General features: G+C 26.7%; 1 protein-coding gene and 1 non-coding gene across 2 annotated transcripts; one reads left to right on the plus strand and one right to left on the minus strand.

Moving 5' to 3' along the window:
- Nucleotides 1-7,487: 7,487 nt before the first annotated feature.
- TRNAG-GCC (transfer RNA glycine (anticodon GCC)) lies at nucleotides 7,488-7,558 on the plus strand. The gene has a single exon. It is a non-coding gene; the product is annotated as a tRNA-Gly (tRNA).
- Nucleotides 7,559-7,647: 89 nt separating this feature from the next.
- LOC107628485 (uncharacterized protein At5g01610) lies at nucleotides 7,648-9,414 on the minus strand. Its single transcript, XM_016331138.3, has 3 exons — nucleotides 9,184-9,414; nucleotides 8,504-8,558; nucleotides 7,648-8,180 (listed from the first exon to the last, which is right to left on the minus strand). The coding sequence occupies exons 1-3, from the start codon at nucleotides 9,268-9,270 to the stop codon at nucleotides 7,810-7,812; spliced, it is 513 nt and encodes a 170-aa protein (XP_016186624.1). The 5' UTR covers nucleotides 9,271-9,414; the 3' UTR covers nucleotides 7,648-7,809.
- Nucleotides 9,415-10,594: the final 1,180 nt, after the last annotated feature.

Here is a 10,594-nt window from a genome sequence, read left to right on the forward strand (position 1 = left end):
GGAGTGGAGAGACAAAGAAAGTATCATGGAAAGAATCACAACTCAAATGGTTGCGTCGTTTCCTCATTGAAAAAGAAGAAGATATTTTGAAGGCCTTAATGCTCGACTTAGGAAAGCATCAAGTTGAAGCTTTTAGAGATGAGGTTATGCCTTTATTTAATTTGTTTATAATTACACTTGAAAATGGCTTGTTTCTGTTCAAAAAAGTGTGTCATCATATATACTATTTACCACTTCTAAGTTTAATGAAAATATTTGACATTATTATTATTGCCTTTCTATTAGTTTAATCTTTAATCAATATAGTTCCTTCCTAATTTAAGCTTTCTTTTAAATTCATGCATTATGCATGCATTGAGTAGTAATAATAGTAACATTTAAAAAAAAAAAAGAAAACTATTTTTCAGTTCTAATTGCTAATTAACGAATTGGCCCTTTTAAGCAGATAGAAACTTTGATGAAGTCCTTGAATTTTGCATTGAGTAATTTAAATCAAATCTCCACCCCTTAATAGGCAACGCTTGTGGAACCGTTGGAATTTTATTTCGTGGCGGTTAAAAACCGCCGTAAATCGCTAAAAGAACCGCCGCTATTCGGCGTGTCCCTTGTAGTGTATCATTATTCCATAAAAAATTGGATCAAGTTGTTGCATGCATAAATTACATGGCCTAAAATTATATAGCTCACAATTCTATTTGGGCATTAAATTAACAAAAATGTCATTTGTATTTTAAAATCAATCGCTAATATATTTATGTATAAATATATGTGTGATTTAATTTATTTTTAATGTATATTTATATTTTAATATATATTTTATACTAATAATTAATTTTAGTAACTGATTTTAATATACATATAATATAGTTGTTAGATTAATGGATAAGCCACATTAAAAAAAAAACTCTTATTGTGTTGAGTGACGATTCCAATCAATAACTTGGAGGAATAGAATTTTTCAAATTGAATGACGTAAATCGTTTCTAAATTCTATGTTTAAAATTTTTTTTATATGAATCTTTATTATTCTTATAGTTGAACTTTAATTTTGTGTTTTGATTTTATATTTTAAAATTTTTACTTAATAATAACACTATGAACACTATTTTTTTTATTATCTTATTTTTTATGTTAATTTAAATTATATAAAATAAATGATTATGAAACAAATAATAATATTAAATATAAAGGACATGAAAAAGATTATGAGTCAGCTCTTATAGTTGTGGAATTGCTAATTACAACTACTTATGATATGTTGTCAAACAAGAGAAAAGGAAATAGATTGTATTGAGATTATAAATAGCATGCATGGAGTAATTTATGTTCATCAAGACGAGCAAGTGCAATTTATTGATATAAAAAAAAAATACTACAACAAATATAATAGTTGTATAATTTTAATGTGTTTTAAATTTATATGAGTTAGTTAGAAATACTTTGTACATGATACAAAAAATTTTGTGGAGGCTCTTCGAATAAAAAAGTTAAATTTTTTAAATCTAACTGAGATTAGTTATATCATTTAAATTTATTTTGAGGTTACATTAATTTTCACTTTAATATGTAACTTAGTTTTTGTATACTTTTTAATGTGTTTCAAGTAAATATTATTTAGTTGATCTAACTTTTAAAGAATTTTTAAGATTTTATCGTCATACAAATTATCATATTCCACAATTTAGACTAGTACCAAATTTTAAATTAAACCATGAAAAATTTAACTATTGTCATTCAAGTTTAAGGACAAGACTTTTAGAGTATGCAAAGTAAGATAGAATATACTATAAAGGAAAAAGCTCAGTATACAAGCGATTAGGGCTTGTAACTATTACAAGTTCATTAACGCCTAATCCACTAAAACGCGTTGCAACTCCTACGTCACTTACACGCGCTATACAAAGATCCCGCGTTTGTATAACTACCAAATTTAAAAGATTTGTTTCCTTCTTTGTTTTCCTTCTTTCCAAATTTCATCGTTCTTCTTCTCGCGCGTCTTCCCCTGGTTTTTCGATCGTTCTTTTCTTCTCCTTTCTCATTGGTTTGTTCTTCGTCATTGACGTTAGTTCTTCTATCTGTAACTCCAGCTTCGTTTTCTTTTCGATTTTCTGGTTTCTGAAATCAAAGTTTGAACTCGTTTTGAAGATAATAGATGATTCAACCTTAGATTGTCAGCTGAATCAGGGCGAAGTGGAGCACAAATAGGAAGGAAAACGAGATTAAGAATCAATTGATTACATGTAGCAAAGAGGAAAAATGAAACCCTAATAGCAAAGACTCATTTGATAGGAATTGGAATGATTTTCTGCTAAATTTTGGTCTTGTGGACAACAAGTGGCTTTCAGGTAGTGTTGGGTTAAAATCTGCAGCAGAGGTGTAAATTTAATTTTTTATCGGGTGTATTTATAGTCTGTGTTTGGGTGTATTATGCAGATCTCTATGCAGACCGTCATATATGGGTTCCAATCTATTTGGAATTTTGGATCACCACTTCATATTATAGTACCTGTAAATCAGACATTTTGAATACACCAGAGAGAGTTTAATTAATTTTGGTCTTGTGGACAACAAATGGCTTTCAGGTAGTGTTGGGTTAAAATTTGCAGTAGAGGTGTAAATTTAATTTTTTATCGGGTGTATTTATAGTCTGTGTTTGGGTGTATTATGCAGATCTCTATGCAGACCGTCATATATGAGTTTCAATCTATCTAGATCACCACTTCATATTATAGTACCTATAAATCAGACATTTTGAATACACCAGAGAGAGTTTAATTAATTTTGGTCTTGTGGACAACAAGTGGCTTTCTGGTAGTGTTGGGTTAAAATCTGCAGCAGAGGTGTAAATTTAATTTTTTATCGGGTGTATTTATAGTCTGTGTTTGGGTGTATTATGCAGATCTCTATGCAGACCGTTATATATGGGTTCCAATCTATCTGGATCACCACTTCATATTATAGTACCTGTAAATCAGACATTTTGAATACACCAGAGAGAGTTTAATTATGGAAAAAAAATTTACTTATAATTGGATCAAATATATTTACACCATGTGTTCAATTTCTTACAAGAGTATATAACAGTTACATTAATCAGTGACAATATCATTAGAATCTATCTGACAAAATGGATTCAATAACAATGAGGATGGCCTGGACAGTCTTATTGCATCACTTCTCCTCGCTCATATTTCTGAATTTCTCACTCAACAGATGGGTTGCACACTTTAGGTCCTTGATTTGCTGTAAACAAAGCAAAATTAGAGTTAGATATATTTCTATTATGAAAAACTGATTTGATCGAAGATATATATTTGTTCTTACATTTTTTTCAGCTTGGTTTCTGCCTGCCATTTTTTCTGAAATGAAAAATACACCCATAGATATCAGTAAGATACACCCATAGATATGAGTCAGATACACCCATAGATATCAGTCAGATATCACTCAAATACACCCAAATGATTACAAAAATACACCCAAAGGATTACAGAAAATACACCCAAACGGTTACAAGAATTCACCCAAACCAAAATTCGTTGAAGTACATCTTATGCATAATTCAGAACTCTTTCTCTTTCTCCTCCTCATCTTCTGCTGCTTCTTCTTCTTCAAAAACGATTTTACCATGAAAAATCGAAAAAAAAAAGAGAAAATAGAGAGAAAAGACGTAAATGAAGAAGAAGAAAATGAGGAAAACGAGGAAGAAGAACGTGCAGAAACGAAAGAAAAGGAGAAGAAGAAGAGTAAGAGGAAGAAGAACGTGCAGCAAGAAGAAGAAAAAGAATTTTAGAAACCATGAAAATCGAAAAAAAAACGAAGAAGAAGAAGAAGAAGAAGAAGAGGAAGAGGAAGAGGAAGAGGAAGAGGAAGAGGAAGAAGAAGAAGAAGAGAAAAAGAAGAAGAAGAAGACGAAGAGGAACCGTTTGAGTGGGGCGCGTGTAGTTACGCTCCATTCAAAATGAGTTAATGCGCGTGTTAATGAAGTTTTGGCTGATAACTTGTAAAACTTGTACGGCCTTTTTACTTGTATGTGTAGCAGGCCCCTACTATAAAATGTGCTATTAAAAGCCAAATTTAAAACACAATGTGATATCATTATTACATGTTTTATCCTTCATAATTTTTTAGAAGAATGATAGATTCTAGTGACATAAATATTTTACAAAAATTTAAAGATATTGTTTCATTACAAACCAACAAAGATGATGCTACTACTATAAATAATAGATTAATAATTTCTGAAATTAATGAATGAAAAAAATTAATACAAAAAGATGTTCGGACAATGTAAAAAATAAAAAACATTATAAAAGATCAATTATCATATCAAATGAATTAGTATAGTTAATTCTTTTTTTTATTATTATTAATAAATTCTTTTATGATTGAATGTCTTTTTAAATAATTTTATTATTATAAAAGTATTTTTATATGTTTGTATCTAAACAATAACATCTTTTAAATAAATATTTTTAAATAAGATATTTAAATATAAAATTATTTTTATTTTTATAAAAATAAAAAAAACATTAAAAATATAATTTTTTAAAAAACTCACTCAGACAAGTCCTATATCCATAAGTTTGTGTTTTATACAAAATTTTTTGTAAAAAAAAGACTGAAAAAGACAAAGAGATAGATGATGTATGCATGCATTTTTTTTTTCACTAATAAACTTGTACTAATTTAATTGAACGTAATTACAAAAATACTTATACATATACACTTGTAAAAATATAGAAATGTTGTTGTTTTCGAGGAGAATTTTGTTTTTTTGTGTTCTTAACAAGTTTTTTTTTTTTTTCTGAAAATTTGTTAGCGAGACCTAAAATATAATGCTGAAACAGATTTTCTCTGTTTAAGAATAATTATTTTATTCACCTTTTTGAAGTTTAAAATATTTGTCTTATTTATAATATTGAAGTTGTATTAAATTATTTTTCAATTTTTACTATTAATAACTATTTAACTTTTAAAAGAGTATGAGTGAGCCTTAATTGTATTAGTTAAATTATTTCTAGATAATTTTATCTGATTATATAATTTTCTACATTCACTAAATTGTCTTTTTGTTTCATTTAATTTATGTTTTTATATAACACAAATTTTGAAAATGATGGTTTTTTTTTGTTTTCTTCAAGATTTTATGAAGTACAAAGTGAAAAATAGAATATGAAAATAAACAACCGATTACGCACTAATATGCCTTTTTGTGTCATTTAGTTTATGTTTTTCTAAGAACATGAATTTTGAAATTGAAAATCTAAATAAAGAATCATTTGCATTAGTTTTTTTTTTTTTTTCTAAAAAAGATTTTATGAAGTACGAAGGAAAATTAGAAGATAAAAAATTAAAAACAAACAAAATAATTTTATTATTATTTTCATTATATCTTAATAAAATTTTGGAAACATAACATATAAAAAAAATACAAAAAAACTTGTTCATACTTCCTATAAGACTAAATCAAACAAACAACGACCTTGTCAGAAATCTGGCGATACCATCTAAAAGACATTTTCGTGCTTATCTTAATGGATAAGTAATTGTTAAACGGGACGATATTTGCAGCGAGTCAATCTGAATTTTCTTTATTTGTCTAGCAAAAGATATATATAGAACTAACATGAATGTCAAAATCTATCTTATTTAAGTTCTGTGATTTTCTACCATAATTAGCAACTAAGAACCGTCAAGCAACATATAGTTTCTTTTTCGACAAGATAACCACCAGGTGTATTTGATTAAATAGGTAAGAGAGTAAATTAAAGGGTGAAATTGGTTTCTATAATTTTATAATTTCTGAAATTTATAATAAATTAATTTAATCATTATAATTTAAAATCCCAATAAAGTTGGTGTTTAAGTTTTTAAATATGTTGTCATTATTTTTTAGTGTTTACGAAAAAATTTGTTATAAAAAAATTGTTTCGGTTTTCAATATATTTATTATATATTTTTTAAAATAAAAATTTAAAAAGCTTTAATAATAATAATTTTATTATATATTCTAAAATTATATTAATATTATGTGTTACAAATTAATTAACCTATATTATTTCATCATTGTATATGGTAATAATAATCTCTTGTATATTTTTTTCTGATTGTCCACCAAATTTCCAAGTCCAATGGGTTCACGAGATTTATTTAAAGTTTGTAGTCGGTTAATAAATTATTACATACATAAAATAAAATTTAAATTTTTGATATTTTTTTATGATATTTTTTAATTTGACGATTAATAAATTATTGTTTGATATAAAATATTTATTTAAATAAATTAATAAATTAACTATTAAATTAAATTCAATTTAATTAAAGTGTTAATATTATTTAAATTAATTAATTATTATAGTAATTTAAATTGGTTATTTTTTCGTCACATTAAGAAATGAAAATAGTACCACATAAAATAAAAATTTCTGAAAAAAAAAGGCTAAGGATACAAGGGCCACAATAATTGAACCCGTGAGAAGTTGGGAGAGTGAGAAAAGTAAGCGAGTGGGGGTGGAAGAACGCCAAAAGTGGGTCAGACAAGTGTTTGTCCATAGCACGCAGATTTTGGTTGTGACAGCAAAGCTTTCCTTTTAGTGTTTTTGTATTCTTATTATTATATTATATGTACTTTCAAAAATGCTGTAGAAATTTCTTCATTCATGTATAATTTCATCTTCCTCTTCTGGATTCATCCACTTTCACTTTCTCTCTTATCTCCTATTCTCCCATTTGTTAGACTTTAGGTGGCTTCATCAAAAACATAAACGGTTGAACCAATCTTACAGGATTCTACAAAATTTATTTATTTATTTTGAATTAACATGTAACTATATTCTTTTTAAAGTGTTATAGATAAGTATTTATATTATACAAAATATATAATAAAATATCATTGAATCTTAATGTATTTCCAAAAAAAAAAAAGCATTTTTTAAACTATAAAACCTAAATTTTAATTTCTAAATTTTAAATGTTAAACTCTAAATCTTAAAACTCTGAATCATAAATTTTAAATTCTAAACTTTAAATTTAGAATCATTCTTATAAAATATAATAAATAAAAAACTAATTTATCTAATTATCATTAACGAGTGTTTAATAATGAACCTAAAATATCACATTATTTTCAAATTTTATATAATTTTTTTATATCATAAACAACCGTGTTATACTATATACATACAAAAAATTAATTACTAAAATAGAATATATATTAAAGTATTATATATATATTAAAAATAATTTAAATAATATATATATTTATAAACAAATATATAATGATTGATTTTTAATGTCCAAAACATTTGTATATATGTCGCAAAAGATCTCAATTGAACAATTAGGTTAATGATTTCAAAATTCATAAAAAGTTATTAGTTTAGTCAAAAGATAAGTTCTAATATTATTTATAATTAAGTGATGTTAATTTCTCACCAAACTAGTTAAACAATAAAATTTTAAAATGTCAAGCCTAACAACAAGAAGCACCAGTGGTCTAGTGGTAGAATAGTACCCTGCCACGGTACAGACCCGGGTTCGATTCCCGGCTGGTGCATTCATTTTTTCTTTATTGTTTTTTCCCCCTTCCAACCCAACAAACTTACCATAGGAGAATTTTCAGTTTTTCACCAAACAGCAACACTCACATCCAAGGGCAGTATCTGAAATGTATATATATTATATTTGGAACCTACTTACAATAAAAATCTATGTAAAAGAAAATCAAGATGATCCTCAAGAACAAACATACCATGCTTTTTTTTTTTCTTTTACATAATCTCAACCCTTTTAGTAAACTAGTGTAACTCAGAACCTATCTACACAAATACCATTTCTTATAACCTCATATGCCTCTCTACTCCTTGTTCTCTTTAGGCCAGCACTCACGTAGAGTTTCGATTCGTCGGTCCAAACCATGGTAAGCTTAACCCAGATAATTACTTTTGTCTTCATTCCCTCTATCTCAGCTAGTTTTCCTTTTCCAAGTTGACCAATCACCGTGGTGGAGAATCGCATGACTGTTTGATCCCTGTAACCGACCTCACATACTTGAGGAATGTTAACAACTAGTTTTCCTGTCTCTGGATTGAACTCATAGTTTGTTGCATCTTTAGGGAAGAGTCCACTTGGTAGATCATACTCCTTTAGCAATTCCGGCAATGGCTTTTGAACCGATCCTGTGGAAGCAATGTTATCAAAATAGAAATCAGGAATCTTAAATTGAATTTCTGCAGCATCAATGGGAATAGTAGACATATATATTCTAAATCTATGCAACAATGTTCTGAAGAATACCAATAGTGCTATGTCAAATAGAACCATCTGATGTCGAAAACTAGAATCACCTTTATATCTAATAGGATCTCGAAAAAATTGACATACTTTTTGTGAAAATCAGATTGTAAACAAGTGCAGAATTAGACATCAAAATCAAAATATTGGACTATTGGTGGTTATCAAGTGTATATGATTAATGTCAAACAAGTAAAGAGTTACAAACCTTTTACTTTGTTAACCAACCATTTTGCTCCTCCTTCAATACTGCTTTGCAGTGACTAATCATCAATGAAAAAAGAGGTGTCAATTTAAGCATTCTTCAAGCCAAAAAAATTATCCTAAACATTTGTTGTATTCTAATGGAAACAGTAATAGGATTATTAAAAAGGAAAACTCAATGTTCAATTATGATGTAGCTGCATTCTTTAACAGCGGGTGAGGAAAATAATCTTAATTCGTGAACCTAATTAAGTCACAGAATTTCTCAAAACCATAACTTGTATATTTAAATCAATCATACATAATTTAGTTTTTACAAGTAAAAGATAACTTTGATTACTTACAACAGAAGAAAATACATTGTTTGAAAAATTGATTTTATAGCTCAAATATTCTGCATGATTACACCTATGGATTTAATTTAATGGAAAATTTCAGACATCCAAATCCAATAAAGGGTCATCAAATAAAAATCCGTTGTTGATCCAAAATGATAGAATAGACTAATTTCAAAAGGAGTACAAAATTCAATTCTCACAGATTAATAAACAATTTCACCAATTCTGAGAACCTAGAAGGATCCTCCATCATAAAAAATAATAACAACAACAATAATCACAATAAATAATCATGATTGAAATAAAAAGTGCAAAATTTTGGTAAGAAAAAGAGAAAATTACACACGTTGATGTCATTACCAACGGAACTAAGTTCCCCCTTGGCCTTTTGATTGAACCAATAGGATCCAACTTTGCCTGCTATCGCATCCATCTTCTTCTTCTTCTTCTTATTCTTCAAACGCAAACAAAAAAGGTTCTGTTTTTATTATTGTTGCTCCTTTCTTTCTACCTTCCTTCAGAGAAAGAAAGAAACGACTTTTTCCTCGTTCTTCCTTTCGACTTTTCGCTCCAAATAATAATATCATTAATTATGTATAATTAATATTTTATTTTTTGAGAAATACGACATGTTCATGGAAAATTTTACTATAGACTTATAGGTTTTAAAGAATAAAAAATACAAAAATAGTCTTTAAGAAGTTTTTGTAATTTATTTATACGTACATAAAGTCCTTAAGAATTTAAGGATGGAATTATTAATTATAGGTAAGAGTGAATTGCGTTATTATAGCCTTTTTTTTTTAATTTATAAATTTACCATAGAAGTTTTTCGAAAATTTACTTAGTACTTTTATTTTTTAGAATCTATAAATTTTTTACAAAATTTTCTATAACTTATTTGTCTTACTATTCTTTATTTTCTATTTATTTCAAAGTCCGGTTTTGTTTGATAAATTATTATTTATTGTTTAACTTGTTTTTAGTGTATTTTCATATTATAATATATATTATATACGAATAACTAATTTAGTAATTAATTTTTAGTGTTTACGTAATTTTATTAGTTCATAATTTAATCAAATATATGTTAACTTGAATAATCTTAAAAAAAAAAAATCTTGGATAATCAATTTATTTTATCCAAATTGAGGAGTTTTGTGGAGACTTAAAATTAAGTTACTATTATTTGTATTCTTTTTATTTTAATTAAGAGTTTTGTAAAGTCAAGCTGAGTTGGTGTATGAAAAATAAATGTTTGGTTAAAAAGGAGAGATAATCAACAAGAGAAAATACTACATGAACTAATATTATTTTTTTCAATTTTTTCATGCTACTACTATATTTTTTTTCTTTGTATTAGAATGATATTTATCATAAAAATGTGTAGGTATAATTATTGATTGTTTAACATTTCTGAATTGTATGAATAGTATATTACCCATTAAAATTATATTTGTGAGGTTGACTTTGTCAACAAATATTTGTAAGAATTTTATTTTTTTGAAAATTTTCTATTAATAATGAACGAATACTAGTTTGAACAAGAATTAGAGAATTAGAGAGAGAAAGACTGAAAAAAGAATTTGAGATTATAAAATTGTGTATGTGAATTACAACTAAGTTGAATCTTATATCACTACAAAAAAGTTTTAGAATAATGACCGATTTTGCGACCAATAAAAATTTTTTAGAAAAAAAAGTTGGTTGCTAAATTGGTCGCTAAATTTCAATTAGTGACCGATTTAGTGACTACC

This window comes from Arachis ipaensis, chromosome B2 (assembly GCF_059453495.1).
Source record: "Arachis ipaensis isolate K30076 ecotype BB chromosome B2, ASM5945349v1, whole genome shotgun sequence".
Lineage (NCBI taxonomy): Eukaryota > Viridiplantae > Streptophyta > Magnoliopsida > Fabales > Fabaceae > Arachis > Arachis ipaensis.

Bases quoted from the DNA above. Each gene is read 5' to 3' on its own strand.
- LOC107628485 (XM_016331138.3), bottom strand. From the start codon at position 9,270: ATGGATGCGATAGCAGGCAAAGTTGGATCCTATTGGTTCAATCAAAAG. The intron at 8,559-9,183 runs GTGTGTAATTTT...ATTGATGATTAG, and splicing joins CCGTTGGTAATGACATCAAC to TCACTGCAAAGCAGTATTGA. The intron at 8,181-8,503 runs GTTTGTAACTCT...TTGCTTCCACAG, and splicing joins GTTGGTTAACAAAGTAAAAG to GATCGGTTCAAAAGCCATTG.